General features: G+C 29.3%; 4 protein-coding genes across 5 annotated transcripts in view; 2 read left to right on the top strand and 2 right to left on the bottom strand.

Annotated features, from left to right (window-relative positions):
- The window catches only part of LOC111614033, an 8000-nt gene extending 1211 nt beyond the window's left edge, over positions 1 to 6789 (bottom strand). Inside the window, exons 1-6 of the mRNA XM_023355411.1 lie at positions 6515 to 6789; positions 6323 to 6387; positions 6036 to 6101; positions 3581 to 3616; positions 3427 to 3498; positions 3296 to 3346 (exon numbers count right to left, since the gene is read on the bottom strand). Coding sequence (XP_023211179.1) covers positions 3296 to 3346; positions 3427 to 3498; positions 3581 to 3616; positions 6036 to 6101; positions 6323 to 6387; positions 6515 to 6575 — 351 coding nt within the window. The 5' untranslated portion in view covers positions 6576 to 6789. The remainder of the gene's footprint in view (positions 1 to 3295; positions 3347 to 3426; positions 3499 to 3580; positions 3617 to 6035; positions 6102 to 6322; positions 6388 to 6514) is intronic.
- LOC111614035 lies at positions 2547 to 3038 on the bottom strand. The gene is made up of 3 exons (XM_023355412.1): positions 2953 to 3038; positions 2791 to 2859; positions 2547 to 2715 (listed from the first exon to the last, which is right to left on the bottom strand). Exons 1-3 carry the CDS (start codon positions 3031 to 3033, stop codon positions 2557 to 2559), a joined length of 309 nt encoding a protein of 102 aa, XP_023211180.1. The 5' UTR covers positions 3034 to 3038; the 3' UTR covers positions 2547 to 2556.
- A 943-nt stretch (positions 6790 to 7732) lies between the features above and the next one.
- LOC111614038 lies at positions 7733 to 8644 on the top strand. The gene has a single exon (XM_023355418.1). The coding sequence runs from the start codon at positions 7733 to 7735 to the stop codon at positions 8642 to 8644; it is 912 nt and encodes a 303-aa protein (XP_023211186.1).
- A 5378-nt stretch (positions 8645 to 14022) lies between these two features.
- On the top strand, positions 14023 to 22247 carry LOC111614039 (DNA replication licensing factor Mcm6-like). Of its 2 annotated transcripts, XR_002754867.1 has the most exons (5): positions 14023 to 14149; positions 20702 to 20848; positions 21180 to 21290; positions 21691 to 21873; positions 22089 to 22247. XR_002754867.1 is itself a non-coding variant. In XM_023355419.1 (4 exons), the coding sequence occupies exons 1-4, from the start codon at positions 14058 to 14060 to the stop codon at positions 21707 to 21709; spliced, it is 369 nt and encodes a 122-aa protein (XP_023211187.1). In that variant the 5' UTR covers positions 14023 to 14057; the 3' UTR covers positions 21710 to 22066. The 2 variants fall into 2 exon arrangements, 1 of the variants encoding a protein (XP_023211187.1); XM_023355419.1 differs by lacking the exon at positions 22089 to 22247 and having other exon boundaries at positions 21691 to 22066.
- Positions 22248 to 22452: the final 205 nt, after the last annotated feature.

Below are 22452 nucleotides of genomic sequence, written 5' to 3' on the forward strand. Positions count from 1 at the left end.
CCACGTCTGCATCATCTACCTCTACTCTCAAACTCTTGCCAATGGACACGATTTCATGCACTACATCAGGAGAGCTCTCTTCTTCAAATTCCTGAAAGTTTCGCTCTGGGACACAAGTTGGCCAAAGTTTCCTCCAGGCCGATTGCAAAGTGCGGCGAGAGACCTCACTCCAGGCTTTGTCAATAAGGTTGATACAATGCAGGATATTAAAATGCTCCTTCCAAAAAGCTCTAAGAGTTAAGTCGGTATCATTGGTAACCTGAAAACACATGGTAAACAGTGCCTTGGTATACAGCTTTTTAAAATTGGAAATCACTTGCTGATCCATTGGTTGCAGTAATGGAGTTGTGTTGGGTGGAAGGAATTTTACCTTGATGAAGTCATGTTCACTATCCAAGTCGTCCTCCAAATTTGGTGGATGTGCTGGAGCATTATCCATTAAGAGAAGACATCTAAGAGGAAGATCCATTTTCTGAAGATAATTTTTAACAATAGGAGCAAACACTTCTTTGAGCCAATCCATGAATAAAGTCCGAGTTACCCATGCCTTACTATTTGCCTTCCATTGTAGAGGCAGTTTGGACTTTATCACATTTTTGCTCTTAAAGGCACGAGGATTTTCAGCGTTGTAGACTAAAAGTGGCTTGATTTTGAGGTCACCACTTGCATTAGCGCAAAATAAAAGAGTGAGTCTGTTTTTCATGGGCTTGTGTCCGGGAAGTGCTTTTTCTTCTTGGGTTATGTACGTTCGTCTAGGCATTCTTTTCCAAGAAAGACCGGTCTCGTCGCAATTAAACACTTGATTCCAGACGTATCCTTCACTTTTTACAAACTCTACGAATTCATCTACAAATGCGTTTGCTGCTTTTTCATCTGAACTTGAAGCCTCCCCGTGTCTTATGACACTGTGAATGCCAGTTCGTCGACAAAACCTATCAAACCACCCTCGGCTCGCTTTAAAGTCCTGCCTGTCTGCAGTTGTACTGGGTGTCTGGGTCAATAAGTCATTGTATAAATTTTTAGCCTTTTCACAAATTATAGCTTCACTAACACTGTCTCCAGCAAGTTGCTTTTCATTGATCCATATTAGCAACAGTTTTTCAACTTCATCTAAAATTTTATATCTTTGTTTCGATATCACATTCACTCCTTTAGCCACTTCGGCAGTCTTAAATGCTTTTTTGTTTTTAATAATTGTAGAGATAGTCGATTTTGACACATTATATTCTTTAGCGATGTCAGAAACACGAATGCCATTCTCGTATTTTGCAATAATTTCTTTCTTTAATGCTACACTAAAACGTTTTTTATTTCCACAGTCACTTCTCTCTTTCTTCGGTGCCATATTGATTAAATATACAGTATAAATAACAAAACTAAAAAACGAAGTTTAGCACACTCGAAAAAGCAATGCTTACCTCGCGCACGCCTAAGAGCAACTGAAATTTGTGAGGTTCCAGAACGGCTGGAAACTATCATTTAATATCGATATATTAAAAGCGAAAACACTATTGTTAAGTCGGACCAAAGTTCAGGGAAAAGTAAGGAAAAAAAGTGTAGTTGTCAAAACAAACGCGACGCGAAAACGAATGACGTAACGGATCAGGTGGAATGTCTGCGGGAAAGATGAAACTCTGACAGAAGCGGTCATAAACAGTCGGTCTAGGTTAAATATTCGGAAAAAGGAAACGATTTGACGGGTATAAAAACATCGCAATATAATCGTTAATCGAACATTAACGATCATATGCGACAGATAGCAGAAACAATAGGCTAAATTATGAGCGAAAGGCTTATAGGTTTATCAACAATCTCCGATCAGAGTCGACGACAGGTGTCAAATAAACGCCTCAGAACAAACTTTTCTCGTGACCTGATCTGGTTTCGGTTTTCACCTGGAGACAAAGTAGAAAACAATCGGGAAGCGAGGAATGGGACGCAGGATTAATCGTAAGGTGAGATTCAAGGAAGAAGTACTATAAAAACTCTGAATCTCAAGGTCAAAACGCAGTTTTCCTAAAAATTCTATGGCGATTAACCTAAAAGTCAACAAGCTTACAAATTTGACACAAAAAGCCGTTAAGTTCGTTATCCGAATTTTGTTCGTTATCCGAGACAAAATTTTTGCAAAATAAAAGTTCGTTAACCGATTTGGTCGTTAACCGATTTGGTCGTTAACCAGGACGTTCGTTAACCGGAGTTCCACTGTATTTATTTAGGAAATTCAAAGTGATTCTAAAATATCGCATAAACGTAGCATAGTATTAGGGAGGTTGCGGCCGAAGTTTTGAACGCGAAAACCTGTACGTCCGACGTTCACGTTTTCGCAATGAAAACGTCTGCAGCAATCTCGCTATTACAGAATCATAATAGGCGATATTGCATGTAAATCTATAAAATTACACAGTAAATTATTTTTCGCATTTATCTGTTAAGAATCTGAGTTTCAGGTTATTTCTTAATGTTCATTATAAACCTTCGGACATCACAGGGTGAAATTAAATGACAATATACCACAGCTTTTTATCACTAAGTTATATTCGCTGTCGGATACGATTACATTGTGTTGATAACGGCACTACAATTAAGACCAGAAACTGCTATTTTGCAATTATTAAAACTTGCTTTTATCAAGAAATTTCTCTTGATATAGAAAAATCCCCACATTGATAATCCGAATGGTCTTCCTCCAAGTCTCTTTATAAAGCCAATGATCTAAAACATTATTAAAATATCTAAAAATTATTAATACAATTATATCAAATGTGTCATAAATTCAAAAGAACATACTTTAAACCTGTATTCAGTTGTAAGCGAAAAAGAGTAATATTTCGCGATGTTCATAAAATTGTCGTAGAGCTGAAATATATTAATATGTTTATCATAGAATTAATGTTAGGTCCATTAATTAATTGTACAATTATAATTTTACATATGTGTGTCGATACTTACAATTGAAGTAAAATATGATAATGCCCATGATACCATTAAAGATCCGACGAGAAATGCCACCGAAAATACTGCAATCAGCATGCCAATTATTACATCTACATGTATGAAGAAAACAATGTATATACAGAAACAAGATTCGTACAAATAAAACACGTAAATGANTTACTGCTTCAGAATTGATTATTAATGGAGTATATACAGTATTTGAATATTTTAATTTGCTAAGAGTAATTGGTTAGTGTATTCGATTCTTTTAATTTTATTTCGGTACAAGAAAAACGATATCGTTTAACAATTATTATACAATAATTATTATATTAAAAAAAATAAAAAGTTATCCAACCTTTATTCTTGACATTGCTTGATTTCTAAATTCATTATAATTATTTTGTGTCTATATTAGAAGGAGATAATATAATTAAAAACAAAAAGTAGAATACTTAAAATAAAATTTATTACATAAATATACCATACTCTATTGAAATAGTTTTGAATCATTCTTCCACATTCATTGCCATCTTTATCGTCGATACAACTCAAAATAATCTATTTATTCAAAGCAATTAATAAAAAAAATGTTATATATTATTTGTGCTTTTTTTCGATAAAAAATAAAATTTGTGCTTACCGGATATTGGTCTTCGAGAACGCAATTGTGAAATTTCTAAAATATGAAATATCGCTGATGATTATATTTTATGGATAATAAACATTTTAAATACTAAATGAGTTTTTCTATTTTTCTTACATGTTAAAAAAGTATTTTAATTAAATTTAATAAAGGGGGATCATACTTAGTTAAGCATGTAATTTAAATAAATAAACAAGAAAAATTTTTCTTTGAATTTTAAAATTAAAAAACAAATCCTTTGCCTCATTTGATACATTCCCATCTTTCAAAACAACAATCTATAAATGAGGTAATGAGTATTCTAAAAGTATTTAATCAAATAAACCAAATCTGTATTTAGTATTCCCAGTAAAAACTTTTTAGAAACAGTTCTTAAAAAATGTCTCAGTATGTTATTTTGGTATCTGTTATCGCAATATATTGTCAAAAAATTTAAAAAGGTTAACAAATATTGTTTCAGAGAAAGTATTAATACCGCAAAACTTGGATATGGACTCAGTGTACTGTACTATAAAATTTTCCAATCAAGAAGAAAAACATATATAGAAATATAAACAATGACTAGTAATTAAAAGTAGCATACTCGTAACAAAAAATAAATAAATAAATAAAAATAAATTGGTTAAGATCATTTTCACCAAATACATCGGAATAAATGGTTAAAAAATTATTTTGCGATGCTGCTGCAACGTGCGATGTGATACAATGAGAAAACGTTCTAGAACTTTTGACAAATTTCGAAAAACTTTCTTCTGGATCAATATCAAGAAAGTAAAAACATTAAAAGTTTAAAATCTTGTTTGCAGTCAAAATATATTTTTGTCATGCCAATATAAAAATATACGAAAAAAAAATATCATATTCAAATTTTTACAAAGCGAAAATCATAACAAAAATCTTATAAAAGTATAAATTCGAATCATTATAAATAAAAAAATTTATATAAAATTGTTAAAGCATAAGAACACTAAAGTTAAGATATAAAGGCAAAAACATATAAGGTATATTTTACCAGTTTGATAAGGCTAATAACTGACACAAACGAAATATGTTGGGTTTTTTAAGATTTTTACTCCAACGTTCAATATTCTAACATTTGTTTTGCTTATATTTGGGAGTTTGCCATAAGACTGGACTGTCTTATAAGTATTGAACAGAAATTTTCCACAATTGAGATATTTCAAGTATCTCGATAAACTAAAACGTCAATATGGTCTCCAAGTTCTTTTAACTTTTAAAAATTTTAGCTGTGTTCAAAACACAGCCAAATTTTTAAAAAGTTAAAAAACTTTGAATTTACGACTAAGATCTAAAAACTAACTACATTAGTAAAACTCTTTTTCATATAGTATAAATGTTTTATTTTTAAAATAGAAGTTACATACTTTTGATTTCAACTTACATTATACTTTGTCGATAAGATTTAAATTTTAAATCGAATTAATTAGCCTACATCTTAATAAAGACATCTGATAAATGTTTCAAAAAACAAATTTAACTTTTATAAGATTTTATCATCGTTATATTTCCACTTTCTATAATAGCAATCAATTTTTAATTTACTGGTAAGAAGTAATTTCAATTACTAGCCCCTAAAATCTTATTTTAATTATAAACTTTTAATGTTTAAACTTATGATAAAAAGCTTTATCATGCTATCATAATTCGTGCGTCATTTTTTTGCTTTAAGTAAAAATACAAAAATGTCAACAAAATGGAATTTCATAAGCTACAATTTATTAAGGTTTCGACCAATTCCTCTCAAGAAAGTACCGTATAAAAATATAAATGGGAACTTTCGTATTTTGAGACGATCTTAAAAAATGTTTCTCAGCTTTTGAAATAAAAATTCCAACTAAAATATAGTAGAGCNTGCCCCTATACCAGGGGCAACTTTAATAAAAATAATTAAAATAATTACAACTTTACAAAAAGAGAGAAGTTGCCGATCTTGCCCCTATACCCGGGGCAACTTCGTCAATTTCTCTCTTCTTGTAAAGTTGTAATTATTTTAATTATTTTTATTTCCAAACTGATTTTAACCAGTTCTATAGTAAGAAAACATTCCAATAGACAATATGCAAAGCTTTTTTTTCAGTTTACAGCAGTATTTATTACACAAAATTTAAGTAAAGCTTAACATGCCGATCTTGCCCCGGTCTCGTCTCGTCTCCCCTATATCTTCGTAATACACTTATAACAAGGTAATGAGTATAATTTCTTACTATAAGGATATTACGAAGACATCTTTGTAAACATTTTTTAAATTTCTATTCTTATATTTATAATAAGCGTATATAAATTACATTATATTTATAATGATGTAACAATATAATTATATTATAAATATAATAACACTTCATATCTAAAATGATAACATTAAAAAATAACTTTAAGATATTTTATATTAACCCCTCTCAAAAATTAATCATAAAATAAATGTAATACTAACATCAGACCAATCATTTACAGTTTCATTTAATGTTTCCTCACAACATTTTTTTGTACATGCAATAAACTAAAAACAGGAAAAAAAATTAATTATCATTATGCTTTGGAATATAACATTCTTAATGTTACTAAATAACTTATATTAATATATTTTCAACAGTTTTAGTCTAATAAATCAAATTAACTTACTTCTTTATATTATATTAATATAAGTTAATATAAGTTAATATATTAACTTATATTAATATATTTTCAACAGTTTTAGTCTAATAAATCAAATTAACTTACTTCTTTGATGGTAACGTTGGAACTTAGACATTTAAAAAAATCTTGTACGCAATCTGTATCACAACCTGAAATTTAGAATTCTAAAATTAAATTTTTTAAGCCAAATATAAATTATGTCTTAACAATTTTAAGATAAATGTGGAATGACAATTGAATTACAAAAAAAAATTCGCTATAGTACAATAATCTTACAATTTAAATAAAAATTTGCTAAGACGATGAAAATGATTAAGACTTGTTTATTAGGTATCATTTTATCTTAATTTTAAGAAATAACTCAAAATGTGTTGAAACTGCAGTTTTTATATACAACTACATTTGTCGACACAATGAATTACCTAATGTTGAATTTTAGTAATCACTCAAGTGAATCTGATTTCTTATCGTCATTAATTAAAATTAGTATTTAATTCTTAAATGCATAAAAAGATAAATATTTTTCAGTAGCAAGTGATGTAAAAAACATGTTACCCAACGCACTGTACGTCTGTTGTTTACGAATTAATGTAATTGCTTATGTTAATTTNTGCATAATAAAACATAAATATTTTTCAATAGCAAGTGATGTAAAAAACATGTTACCCAACGCACTGTACGTCTATTGTTTACGAATTAATGTAGTTGTTGGTTTATGATAATTTTATTTAAAATAAATTTATAGTTTTTTTTTTTAATTAGAAAGCTATATTTAACTTTTAAATATTTCGAAAATAATAAAATTGATTAAAAAATTAATTGTAAATAAATCTACCTGTATGTACTAATTATGTTATGTATTTTGTCATAAACTGACTTGATAGTGATTTAAGTTTGATTATCACGTTGTGATACGTTGCTGTTTAGATTATCAGATTATTTAACTATACAATTGCTGTTACATATGTAACTTATAGTGACATATAAATTTATATATTTCTATAAGTTATATGCACTTTTTCATAAAATATAGAAATTATCCTCTAATTTTAAATATATATGAGAGCATAATATCAAGTAACTTATATTATATCACGTAACTTGATTCACGGACAAAGATATCACACAATCGAGAATTTTTTAGTAATATGCTCAAAACAATCCGGTAAATTTCTGTAGTTATGTAAACAGATTCAAGACATTTTTACTTTCCCGACTGTTATATAACAGGGAAAGTATGGCGATCGGATAAAAGACGAACTCAAGATTTTTACACTCTTGGACTCAAAGAATCTTGAAACAAAAAAGTTAATAGTTTTTTATTCTGTATGTATATGGAAGTTGAATTGCCCTGCCAATATATTCTATATTATTAATAACATTCTAACCTGGGGAAATCAACATAAACTGGATTTTAATCCTAACAAGACTAAGTGTATAGTATTGAATAAACCTGGTCATCAAAACCTTTACTTCCGTACTCCTTGCATTAAAATGGGTGGTCATACCATAAAACTAGATAAAACTATTAAATATTTGGGCGTAATCTTGGACCACCGCCTCTTGTGGAATTCACATATTGAATACATAACTAAACGTACAGGGAAAATTTTTAACGCTTTTGCAAGTATTGCAAGAGGTCGTTGGGGACATGCCACTGAGGCGATGGATGCAATTTATAATCAGATTTATATTCCAATTATTACTTATGCTTGTGGAATTTGGGAAGGTGATGTTTATAAGACTCATATAAAGCGTAAACTTATTTCGTCACAACGTAGAGCTCTTATTCAAATCACCAAGGCCTACAATACCACACCCAATATCTCTATTCAAGTTCTGGCTAAGAAAGCCCCTATTGATCTTATCATCACCACCTATTTTAAACAATTTCAAATAAAGCATGGCCTTGATATTTATATTAGCAACCAACAAATAAGACACATCGACTTGGAACAAGAAATTTCTTTTGCCATTTATTCACAATCTTTGGCCCTTTCGTACACACCGTCAATCGTCTTCGAGCAACCCTCTTACAACGATTACGAAATCTTTACGGATGGTTCGAAAACAGATATAAAGGTTGGTTGTAGTTATGTTGTTTACCAGAACGGGCAGGAGATTGCTCTGGGCCAGTTCAGATTGGGTGAACAATGCACTATTTTTCAAGAAGAACTCTATGCCTTGAAAATGGCCATTACTTGGGCTAACAATGTCCATCATAAACAAATAGCTATCATTACTGATAGCTCTTCCTCTATTGCAATCCTTCGTAAAGGATCCTTTCACCCAATCGTTTATGACATTAACACTCTCATTTCCAAGTCTTCCAATCGATATTATATTTACTGGACTCGTGCACAAATATTCATGATACTCATGGTAACGAAAGGGCTGATGCCTTAGCTAAGACAGCTTCCAACAATAATAGTCTTAATATCTCTTATGATAAAATCAGCACCGGTACACTCAAAAGAATTCTCTGGCAGGATCTCCTATTAAAACTCGAAGTAGAAGCGTAAAGTGTGGAAGTCGAAACAAGAAATTACTCGGTAAGTATTCGTTTTATTTAAAGGAATTTATTGAAAGTAAATATTTCTCTACTCTAAAGCTTTTGACAGNATATACTCATTCTAAGCATGTATTATAAAATATTATTTCTAGTAAAAACTGGAAACAAGTCGTATACTATCTACATACAGTGAAAATATTTATTTCTATCATAATCAGAGTTTTTAAATTAATTATTTGGAATTTATACTTATTTATTTGGAATTTTTTGAATTTAGATAATTATTATCATAAAAATCTGTAATAAAATAAATGAAAATTTTAAAAGAATGTGTTTAAACTTTATAACCTTTATATATAATTTTAGTACGTTTCGTAATCTTTTAAAACTTTATATTGACATATATAGCGAAAGTATTTTCATGTTAATGCGAATTATATGACTTTTAATTAGAAGAGAATGCACCTAATTCATTGGTCATATTACTTTTTTCGTTATAAAGGACTTTAATTTAATCTTAATTGCAGTCTATGTATTCATTGCACACTTTTATATCACATTAAAGGTTAGCAAATGAACATAAAATTTTTGCAATAATCAATGGGTTTATTCTGCTGTTAAAAGAGATTTAATTATTATTTTCAGTATTTAAAGTAAAATTTAATTCAATAAACGATTAACTTCAGAACAAACGTAACAAACATAGAAATTTAATTGTTAAAATATTTATTGCGATTAAAAGTTTATTGTTGATATTGGATTTTTCCAAAAAAATGACATTAATCGGTCTTAAAATTTATTTTTGTTTTCGTTTTCATTTTTCTTTCTGGGTGGATGAGTTTTGAAATTCTCAAAGGCAAATTTCATATTTTAGTTTGTTAACGTGGTTTAATTATATTCGTTAATAACAAATACTATTGGTTAATTTGTTTAGAATCCTATAAAACCTCTTTAGGTGATGATCATGAGTTATCCAGTCTCAAAGCTTTCGAGCATCTTTCGAAGTTAGTCAGACGAGACTAAGAAAAATGTTTGGGGAATGCCCAAAAATGTGATGAAACTTTTTGAAGAAGAAAGCAGAGCTAAATTCAGGAAGATAGCAGGAATCACTTTTCATTGAAAAAAGATTGAACCTTTATGGTTTAAGTTAATTAGATCTGATAGAGTACAAAAAAAATAAAAATGTTAAAATGCAGTATACTATAGATGGATTGTACTGAAAACCTAAATCTTTAATAGAAATATTTATGAGAGAGACTTGTCAAAAAATAAAGCCAATAGTAAAAGTCACTAAAACTTTTTAAGAAAATTTCTTCCGTGTGAAAATTAATATAAAATAGGCCTATTGTGAATCAATATTTCCTTTAAAATTGCTGTTATTTTTAAGTGATAAAATCGATATACAAATTATCTTTATTGTGCTTTCGATTTTATATTGCAATAATTTAGTTCTCATTTTACTCATTTATTATATCATCTCGAATTTATTACAAATTCGAGATACTGTATTTACAAATCAAATAACTAATATTTATATAAATAACTAGCTTACCCGTCGCGCATTGCTGCGATCTCAGAAGAAAGGAAATTCAAGCAAACTCGTTATGATAAAATTCAATTTACATTTTATCATTTTTATTGAAACTTATTATTATTATTATTCATTTTCATCGGGAAAACATTTCAAAGTGTCGTTTCAATTCTATTTATTTATTGGAGTGCTTGTGGATACACGATATTTTTTGTTTTTCCGTCTGGTGCGTACACGAATAAATCGGAAGGTTTTCCGACGCGTGAGCCGGCCACATACAGTTGTCCATGCGAGAAGCACGGATTCTCCAAATTTAGCCCACACACTCGCAGCGATTGTCAGAAGTGCGATATTCCCCATTTTTATATATATATTTTTTAATCCTTTATAATTTTAATTATTTAATTGCTCCTTCCTCTCTTCCTTGGCATGTTGTGAAATTTCTGATAGTTTGATAATAAACCGTTTTACTGTAATTTGTCTTTTTAAATTATTTTGAGTCGATATTAAAATGTGGAAAAGGGAGATTCCTAGATCGGTAAAATAGGCGAATTTCCTCCTACAACTTCGGTTGTTGTTCGGGATACAGTTAAGGTTTTAACAAAGTTCAAGCGAATACGTAATTAGCAAAAAAAAGTTGAAATAAAGTGATTAAACAAAAATTATTACAAATATCGTAAATAACAGTTCACAAATATATATATAGAGATATTTTTTTGGGGGGGAAATGGTCTTCACAATTTGAAATCAATCGAACACACTGTGAAATGATCGTATACACGCGCGCCATCTATCGTAGGATAAATGTACCATGCCAGAAACCTTCGCGGGAGTATATTAATTAAGAACTTCCCAAAGTTTCATGGCAATCGGATAAACGGTGTGGTAATGCATGAAGGACAGACACACAGACATACATTCATTTTTATATATATAGATAAATAGGCGTAGAATTAATATATCAGCTTACTCAAATTATCCTCTATGTAACAGATTTTTTTAAAATGTTAAGAATCATTTGTTTGTATCTTATGAATTTACTAACACGTAAAGGATACTTTTTTGACAATTGACTATAATATGTTTTGTTTATACGATGATAATTTAAGTTCTGTAATGTTATATAAAATTTATAAATTTTTCTGTTACTGTATTCATTAAACATGTTAACGTAGGCCTACTAATTTAAGTTATATTATTTATTATCTATTCACAATTATGTATAACAATGTTTGTATTTAATAATGTTGCTATGAGTTCTGTAACCCCTTTGTAAAGGCGAAAGCCATAACAAATAAATGATTGATTGAAAAACAATAAAATTAAATAATCTCCACTCAGTCATTTTGAGTACAGAAATAAATAAATAAATCGTTCAACTCACTAATTAATTTTTATTAATTTTCATTTACTTAAATAAAGTCATATTTGAATAAAATACTATAAAATATTTTATATTTTTTTTTAATTAAAAAATGTTTAATTAATTTAACAAGTGTTAATTCCTGATCACAGTGCGCGGGGCACTCTGTAGTAGAGCTCAGCCACACGTGTAATGTTAAAGAAACCTGCATTTTAAAGTATAAAAGAAAAGATAAATGTATAAATGTACTTAATTAATCAAATTTACCGGACATTATACGTAATCTCCAGTCTAGGATAGTAAAAGTTGATAAATAATGCATTCTCCTCCAGTAGCTTCTCCTCTTGGTTAGAAAATAACCAAACCCCTGCACTGGATCGAGAGATTACGATTTCTGTATCTCATGATGAATAAATCACATCATCAAGGCATTAAGTGTAGTCCTTATGAAGCCATATTTGGTCCACCTTTAAAAGTTGAGCCGGAGACATTATCCCTTCCTAATGTTGCTGTAGTAGATGTTCACACCAAAGAGAAACTACAAGAAATAATTGAATCATTAGTCAAAATCAATGTCAATTAATAGAACCCAATGAAAATATTTCAGAAAAAGTATTGAAAATGAACAGTCATCACTCAACCAACCCGATGTGATTATGTGTGATTCATCAACCAAAGTACTGTCTAGTATGGAAGTGATCAGTCTTTCTATGGTCAAGAATAGAAAGAAGTTGAGAAGAAACGATTTAACCTCAGATCAAAATTCAGCGTAAAAAGATAAAATATGATTACGTTGGTAGAAGTTACATCAATCGTCAACCTCTCCAAACACTGAAGTAAGCTTTTTTGATTCTTTAGTGAATATATGTATAAATTTTACGAAGGAAAGATTTTCCCAATTATAAAATTACAGTAAATTATTTGAATGTGTATATAATATTTCATTGTTAGCCGATAAACATTGTAAAGTTATTTTTAAAAATTGTAGGATTGACGATTGATAACAATTTTGATATAAAGTCATTTTATTCATTTAATGACTTTTTAATTATTACAAATACGGTATTTTAAAAAAAGAGAATGTCGCCACTAGAAGTTTTGATATTGATAAAAATAAATTAATTGAAAATTTTTCAAATGTTTTTATATCATTGAGAATGCTTTTAATCCTCCCTGTGTCTATTGCTGGTGGAGAACGATCCTTCTGAAAATTGAAATTGATTAAAAATTATTTGTGCGCAGGAGAGTTATCATCGATTAAATAGAAAATTTCGACGATATTATAGATGAATTGGTTGAAAAGAAGGTACTCAGAAGTCGATTTACATAATTTTTTTTTTAAATATAGTCTTTAAAACTTTATTACATATCTGTATTTATATGAAAATATTTTTTTTTCTTTTCTGCCTGTAATAAATAAATGCTCATAATAAAAATTTTCGTAATACTTTATTTCGTTTTTATAAAAAGTGTTACTGTCCTTACCATACCAGCAACTGCGAAAAAGTGAGTATAAATTTGGCTCGCTTCATGCGGCAATTTTTAGCGCGCAGGCCCTTGTCGCAAAGATACTCGAAGTTGCCCTCTTTGTCAATGGCATTTACAATAGAACTTACCACATCTTGCATATAATAAGTCTTGATTATGGCTACAAAAAGCCACAATCAAGACTTAGGCCTTGGTTACACAGTTGTTTGTTTTCTGAAGTTATGGCAACGCAACACTTGGGCGATCTGCCTAAGAGAGAATGCCTTTTGGGAGGTCTTTTTTAAGAATAACTGGCCCCTATTTAGGCATTACAGACATGGAGAAAACCCGAAAAACTCCACGTGACCACTGGTTGCAACAACGACATTGTATTTGGCAATAGGAACACAATACGAATATTATTGCCATATTCGTTAGTTTTAAGGTTATTTTCTGTATAGTATTTTCAACAAAAGGATTAACGTGTCTACGGACGTACACAAAAACAAAAACTATTGGAAACAGATATCTTATGAGTAGTAGGCAAATATCTTGAGATCGATTATAATCGAACACTACTGGAACTGTTTTTAGAGACAGGCCTACATTAACTCTATGCCGAAAAGATGGATCAAATTCAAATATAAAATTGTATCAAATAACAAATTTTCTAAGACAAAACGACTTCCAACCACTTAACACATAACACTTGTAAAAAAGGTTTCGTGGATTGTTATTAACAAATTTTTATTTAAATTTCATAAATTAATATGAGAATTAAATAATTACTGAAATTTTAAAAGAATTCATTTTTAAAAGATGATAATTTTAATAACTTATATTTAAAAAAAAGAAAAAAAAAAAAAAACTGAAATGATGTACTACCTGGCAACACGCCAGCTAAAATTTGGCGGGAAAAGTCATTGTTCGATCGGGAGCGAAAAACATGGATGTAGCAGATTCAAGAACAGGTCCTAAACATTTGAGTGATGATGTGGGAGATCGTTGTCAAAAATTATTTCAAGATTTCTTGGAAGAGTGAGTAAACTGATACAATTGATTTTCTTCATTTTAAATAATTTATTTATTATGTGTGTGTGTATGTTCTCTTTCTATTTGTTCTAATGTAATAAAAATTCACATATTTTTGTTTTATTTGTTTGCTCTTTAATAATGAATAAAGATAGATTGGTCATAGTTAAAATAAAATCATATTAATTCTGTTTTTTATTAAATATTTACATGTGCCTCATTGTCATTGTATATAATAATTTTCATCAGATTGATATACTTGTATAAATAAACTACCTCACATATCTTTACAATTTATACAGTTCGGTTACCTACATTTCTACAAAATATATCCAGCCCTGACCCTATCTTTTTATTAATTTGTTTACAAAAATATATATTTTTTTTTTTTTTTGCAAAACATGACAATGGCTGCGTTCAGCAGACTCAACAGTTGTAACTGAGCAAATCGGTAGCTATTATGTAGCAACCTGGATCTGCTGAATAATCAGTGACATTGCATTGAAACAAACAGCCTCATTGGTCAGTTTCAGGTAGTGATAGGTAGTGTAAATGAAAGACACTACTAAATGTAACATTAAAACACCAAACATGTTCCAAAAGAGCACTACTATAGAGGGCGTTTTCCAGAAAAACACAACAGCTTCGGAACTGTTGAGTCTGCTGAATGTTTATTTCTCTTGCTTTTTGCTAGAGACAATGTCAACTTCAATTATTTTGTATTTTTTCACAATAATATACAGTATTTTTAGAAACTTTACAATTTACTTTTAATGCCAGTTAGTGTAGATGGTGTTTAGACATTTTTTTAACATTCTAAATAAAGTTAAATATAAAAAGTTCAAGTTCATAGATTTTTTTTAAAATGATTTCACAGCATTTGTCATTTTTTACATTGAATGGTACGTTTCAAAAGTGCGCATATTTTTAAACATAAAATCATTCACTTTTTTAAAATCAAACAACAAAAATTAGTGAGTATGTTAAAATTAAATATTAATCCTATTATGAATTGAGAATTGATGCTGAACAAAAACACAGAAATAGATAAAATCACTGAACAGTGGAGTTGGTCGTGAATTTGTACCTGACAAATGGGCTGGCCAAGTAAGGTTTTACTTCACATGACTTCACTTAAATAGGAATCAGTTTCCTATAAAAGTTTTAGGAGTTACTCCATTGACAGATTGCCTATGTATTGCATTGACTTGCCTTATTTCATTACTTCAAATTGAAAAAAAAGCTAACTCAAATAGAAACCAAGGAAAACTGTTAAAACCATTTACATTTGCAACTAACCTGGTTGAAAGATTCTGTCTCCATAATTCCTGTCCCTGTTTCAGGTTGCAATAAAATTATTTGTACAGTCATAACTAGTAATATCAAAATTAAATAATTTGAAATAAAAGTACAGTAGAGAGTCGATTATTCGAATGAATTTGGTCTGGGGTTGTTTGGAAAATCGATTTTTCAGCTAACCGATTATGTATGAAAAAATACATTATTAATATAGTGTATTAGTATATCCTAATAATAGTATATTAATATATCCCATGTTTAAATTTTTCTCCATTGAGTGTTGCTTTGTGTTGAATTTTTGTCAATGTTAAGCCTAACAAAAATTTTTATAATAATAATCGTAGCTATTGTATCGTTAAAAATTATTTCTTTGTTTTGTACAAACAAAATAAATATATTGAAAAATATAAAAATAAAAAATTATACTTTAGAACAGGGGTGTCCAACCTTTTGTTTCTCTGGGCCACATTGGAAGATGTCATGGAGTTTTGGGCCACAAGTATATTATATATACTTGTGGCCCAATCCTTAAATATACTTGTATATTTAAGGATTAACATGTCCAGATTATAGTAATTAGTATTAAATCTTTATCATGAAAAAGGATATTTAAAAAAATTACTTCTACAGACACTTTTAATTTTTGCTTAGAAATAGATAAGTTCATTTATTATAAAGGAGACAAACAAAAATTTATTTGAACATAAATATTTGTTTTATTTGGGTCATAATAAAAAATGACAAAACACCATTTTAAAGTGCATTTTTATTCGAGTAATATATTTATAAATAATATGTAGCTCAAAAAGTAGCCAATGCGCCAAATGATAATTTTTACGCCAAACTAAAAAACAGGGTAGCCAAATTTGGCTCAAAGTAGCAAAATCATGCAATGTTGGAAGGAATACTACATAAGGCTGGAGTTGGGACTCAAAGGATTATAGACCCAAATGCGGGGAAAGGAGAGAAAGGACAAAAGATAAAGAAGTGAGGAAGGTTGGAAAATTAAAGGTCCATATTTGTATAACAGAAAGTCTGTTTAACCTTTCTCACTACTTTTTATCTTTTGGCCTTTCTCTCCTTTCCCCAAATTTGGGTCTATAATTCTTTGAGTCTCAACTTTAGCTTTATTTAGTATTTCTTCCTCATTCACACATTTCCAAATATTTGAAAATATTTCATTTCAATATATTGTATAAAGGTTTATGGTTTGTGAAACTTTTTTTTGAGTTTATGACGTTGAAATAAATAAATAAAATAAAATAAAAAAATTTGTCGGTGTTGTTTACACCTTTATTGGGCCACATTGGAACTTGCCTTGGGCTGCATGCGGGCCGCGGGTTGGACACCCCTGCTTTAGAAGTTAATCTAGTATCAAAAACGATCAATTCAGCACGACACAGTCTGACTAGAACGCTTTTGGTTAACCGACATTTCGGTTGATAGGCATTTGGATAATCAATGCTCTACTGTATTTTAATTTTTGATCTGCAAAATTAAATTCCTAAGAAATTTTTTATGTTTTTTAAAAATATTTAACTTCTTTCTCATTAAATTGTCTTATCACAAAACAGAAATATATTTTATATGGAAAACAAAGAATACAAACATTTCATGGTATTTAATTTAAATACTTCAGAATACTGTTAAACCAGACAGATATATTAATTAAACATTCATATTCTAGATTACATGTCTTCCATAAATTCTTTATTATAATTTATCATTTATTCAGTAGTTTTTACAGATAGTTTACATTTTCTTAATTCTCTAAACCAGGGGTCACCAAACTTTTTTCACAATGGGCCAGATAACTGAGAGAATGATGAGCACAGGTTGCATAACATTTTGTTCAATACTGTACACTGAGTACACAAAAATTAAAGACAACAAACATATGTATTTACTAATACACAAACACGATGGCTGCAGCAAGCTTGTAATTGCTTTTCTTAGAAACTTCATTGTAGGTACAGTACTTACACAAAAAGCACTCTGATATCCAAAGCCGCATAAAGTCAGCAAATTTTTTATTTCACTGATTTTCCTAAAAATTATATTACTGTCAGATGCAAAAATTAGATTGGACCAATTTTGGCACTTTTACTTACACTTATTTTAATTTTTTTACATAGTAAGTTTATCTACAATCTATGATATTTCCATATAAATAATTATATTTTAGCTCATTTCTGGCACAGTGTGGCGGTGGGCCTGATGAGCTGATCTCATAGGCCATAGTTTGGTGACCCCTGCTCTAAACCTAAAATATAAATTGCTAAAATTTTATCATCAATAATTAGTTTAATTATAAATGTATTGAATTTCTGAAATACATGTTAAAATATGAAAACTAAAAATTTCTTAGAATACTATCTTTAAAAATTAACATAATTTTGATTCATTTATTCTAAATATAATTTAAGATTAGTAAAATTCCTGGTAAATCTTTTAATTTGTTAGAGTATGGTTAATTTGAAATTTTGATGAAAAGTATTGATAAAATTTCAGGGTAAAAAGATCTCATTTTCAAACTTAAATAGAAAAACATTTGTAACAATCTGTTTTTTAGTATTATATTTTGATGCAAAATCAGGAAGCATTTTGTAGTGTAAATCATTTGTTTAGAGAAAGAATTTTCATAACAACTATTGTAATGTTTTATTTACTGATAAATTCTTTATTAAACATTTATTCAATCTGAGTATTTTATGACAAAATTTTTTTACAGATAAAAATACATAATATAAATTTGTTTATATTATGTAATAAAAACATAATAGTGCAATTCCTTAATAAGGATTTAGTTTTGTAATGTAAAATATAAATTTCATTCTAATCTAAAATAATGCTTTGATTATTTTATTTTTAAATATCAGTTATAAGAATACATTGAAGTTAATCTCTTTTAAGTGAAACAATATGAAGTCTATATCAATTAGTCAACAATTATACTCATACTTAATTAAACACTTTGTTTGCTCAGAAAATCTAAATATATAAAATTGCTTGTCCTGACTGACTGAATGAATCACTCACTCACTCACTCACTCACTCACTCACTCACTCACTGATTCATCATTGCCCAGAGCAAACCGCTGAACCTAAAGAGGTGAAATTTGGTAGACAGTTAGGGTACGTCATGGAAACACACACTAAGAAGGGATTTTTCAAAATTCCTCCGCAAGGGGAGAGGGAGAGGATTAAGGCTTAACCGGCAGAACAGCTTCTACTGTACTATTTTAGATGCGATTTTTTGTTTTTATCTGCGTTTTAGTAGGGTATGCCACGAGAATGCACACTAAGAAAGGATTTTTCGAAATTCCCCCGTGGGCGAGGTTTTAGTCTTCATCGAGTACTTAGGTGTATTAAATTAATAACATTTCAGACATTGTTATAAATATTTTTATATATTTCGATTTTTCATCCAAATGTTCGAACTTTTAAATTCAAATTTGTTATTGCATATTGGTTCGATTATAGAACGATTGTAAACGTCCCAGAAAATTGATCAAATCGAAAATAGTTCGTTTGATTCTCGGCAATTCTCATCATTCTCAGCAGTAGATGTTATATAACAATTACTATGGTTATTGAAATATGGCCATAATTATTGCTGTTTATATCTCTAATAAATTGGCGTATGTCTTTATTATTATTCCAAATAATAAATACGTCGTCGACGTACCTTGCATGCATTATCATACTATCTTCATATTTCTGCAATACGTTATTTTCCAGAGATCTTATTACCATCTCGCACAATAAGCCTGAGACCAGGCTACCCATTTGTACTCCTCTAAGTTTCAAGTATGTAGTACCGTCAAAGGTGAAAAGTGACGAGAATGTAGCCAAATGTGCTAGTTCTAGAATTTGCTTTCTTAACTTCGCTGCGTTCTCTACCTTGCCCAATAAGAAATCTCGTAGGTGACAAAAGCATAGTTCAAGCTTAACTGAAGGGTACTTTAGAGATATAAACAGCAATAATTATGGCCTGGAATTAGAACTAGAGCAGCAAAATAAAAAAAGAATACATTTCTTAGATATAGAGGTCGAAGTAGATGAAGAACGGGTAATCAATACGAAAGTATATAGAAAGCCGACATACGTTCCGGATTTGATACCATGGTCCTTGCATGACCCAACAAGCTACAAACTAGCAGCGTTTAGAGCACTAATTAAAAGAGCATACACTCATTGTAGCAGGATTCATAATACGTGTAAAGAGCTTAATACATCACAAAGCTAGCAAGAGATGTAGGACTTAAGGAGAACAAAGTAAAAGCCTTAATACAAGCAGAAAAAGAAGGCAATAAAAATAAAGATAAAAGAGAGAAAAAGGAGTTCACGTAATGGAGTACAGGGCTCAGTTAAGTAACATATACAGAAAAATAGGATTAGAAAGCAACAAGAAAATAGCATATAAGAGAAACACGACAATATTCCAAATGCTAAGAAATGACAAAACACCCGTTGACAGGAGGCTGATCCCAGGTGTATACAGAATACTGTTGTATGATAAGAGGCTGAATAAGAAGATATATTATATAGGAGCCACTAAAAGATTGTTAAATGAAAGATTGAAGGAGCACGAAAAGAATGTAAGATTTAAACAACCAATCACGGCGTTGGCTAATTATGCGATCACAGATCCAACAGAGATCGAAATCAAATGGAGCAAGGCAGATGTCATACAAAAAGTGGAAAATAGAAGACATCTAAAGTATGCAGAAGCCTGGCACATTTACAAGTGCAAAGAAAAAGGGCAAAATATAAATTTTCGTGAATCAAACAAAATAGCATCGGCATGGAAAGCGGCGACATTAAAATTATAATAATGGGCATGTGCAATTGAGACGATTATAGAACGTGCAGTTTGGAATTTCCATTTTGCAAATTTAAATTCTGATAGTTCGATCTTGAAGAAGGTCTGTTAATCTGACCGAAAACGTTCGATAAGTTAAAATAGACTGCATTTTAAAGGTATGGTGGAGTTTTTTAGAGAAGTAGTATATTCACTGACAGATTTTCCTTGGATAATCAAGATTCTATTGTATATGATGCATACAGTATATCTGTATGCTGCTTTGAAAATTTGATGTCATTTTTTATTTCATTAGTTTTGCTTTTTAATATTACAAGAATATGTTATAACTAAATAAAAATTTTTATAATTCAAGCATTTTAGAATTTTTATTAATATGTTAAAATTTAATGTTTAATAATCATAATTTAATTATTTTATATTTTTAATTTTAGATTTAAGAATGAACAGAATGAATTAAAATATATTGAAGATGCACGAAATTTAGTAAAACCGGAACGAAGTACATTACAAATAAATTTTCCAGATGTTGAAAGTTATAATCAGAATTTGGCACAGGCAATACAAGAGGATTATTATAGGTAATCTAACATTGTTATATTGAAAAATAATTACATTTTTAAATTTGCTTAGCATTTAACTATATGCAAAAATTATTTTACATTTTATTAAAAGCTGTAGAGAAATAATATCTTAGAATGAAAACTGTTGAACAAAGTCTCTGCCCACGTTCTAACAAGAGGTTGAAAAACATTTTCAATAAATTTTCCATATGAAACCTTATATTGTGTTTTACATTTAAATCTTTGTTATAAATTAGACTAAACTATAAAACTTTGTATATTAAAAATGTTTGTACCTTATTATTCAATTATTCCATATACTTAAAAATATATTAATTTTGTATTTTAGAGTTTATCCATATCTTTGTAATGCTGTTAGAAATTTTGTGAAAGATAGAATTGAAGTGAATGTGGAAAAACAATTTTATGTGAGTTTTGTAGGTGTACATATCTTGCACAAGTAAGTTTTGTCTTGATTATTTTTATGTTAATGAATTTCTGTTATAAATAATTAGTGACATTAAACTGTAGAATAAATAAGACAATGTAGTAGACAAACTTATAAAGATTACTTATGTATCTAAAACATGAAATATTATTCTGAACTTTTAACTTTTTTTATATTAATAATAGTAATATCATTTTTGTAAATAAAAACTGGAAATTTTGAAAAATTTTAAAAGTGTTATTATTAGTTAAAAAGTAGTGTTCACTGACTAATTACACTTAATTTTGCCAATTATTATTACAGAATTCAAAAGTGATGTTGTTGGAGCATTGAAAATTTAGATCTCAGTAGAATATTATTACAATATCTTTCTGTTAATGTTTTCAATGTTTAATTTACTGTATCTTTCCAGATTACATACGTTTGGATAATTATAATGAAATATTTGTTATATGCAATGATTTACAGTGGGTAATTGGATAACGAACACTTTCGAGAAAGATTTTTATGTTCGGACAACGAACACCTCACAGAATAAACACAAGAAGAAGCGATGTAAAATAATGAATACTGATTGATTTTCTCTTGTCTTCAGGTAACAATTCAAAACATTTCGGGGTGCGGGAGGCGTCGACATAGACGCTTAAGCCGGTTTATACCTGATCGGGTAGTATTCCTCCGAACTTTGAAACTCTCCCTTGTAATTCCAGCCTTTTATTTTTCTGACAAAACAATTCTTTTATGTATTCACGAGACTGTCGGGTAGGCACTCGTTAAGTTTTGCGTCTGTTTTTTTTTTTTTTTCGAAAGGTGAGAGTATAATAACAAAGATAGAGAGTGGGCAGAAGATGCCTAATGTTGCTAGGCAGTATGGTGCAAACAGGTGTACAGTAGGCCGAAATTCAATCTTACTGTATTTAAGAAAAATACAGTATAATCAAGAAAACTCAAGCAGCTAAAGGAATAACAAAGATCACATCTGAGATATTAATTTAATTACTTACGAAAAATCCTGAAGAAGAGAGAAAAGCAATCAACATTAGACAGATTCTTTAACCCTTTCAAACGGAAAAATCATGACTATTAAAAATGCAAGACTATGTATGTATGTATTTTTATTATTACATATAAATAAATGTAGTAAGAAAGTAGTATATATTTTTCATTTTTGGGG

Source organism: Centruroides sculpturatus, unplaced genomic scaffold, assembly GCF_000671375.1.
Source record: "Centruroides sculpturatus isolate CEXI.00-Female unplaced genomic scaffold, Cexi_2.0 scaffold1970, whole genome shotgun sequence".
NCBI lineage: Eukaryota > Metazoa > Arthropoda > Arachnida > Scorpiones > Buthidae > Centruroides > Centruroides sculpturatus.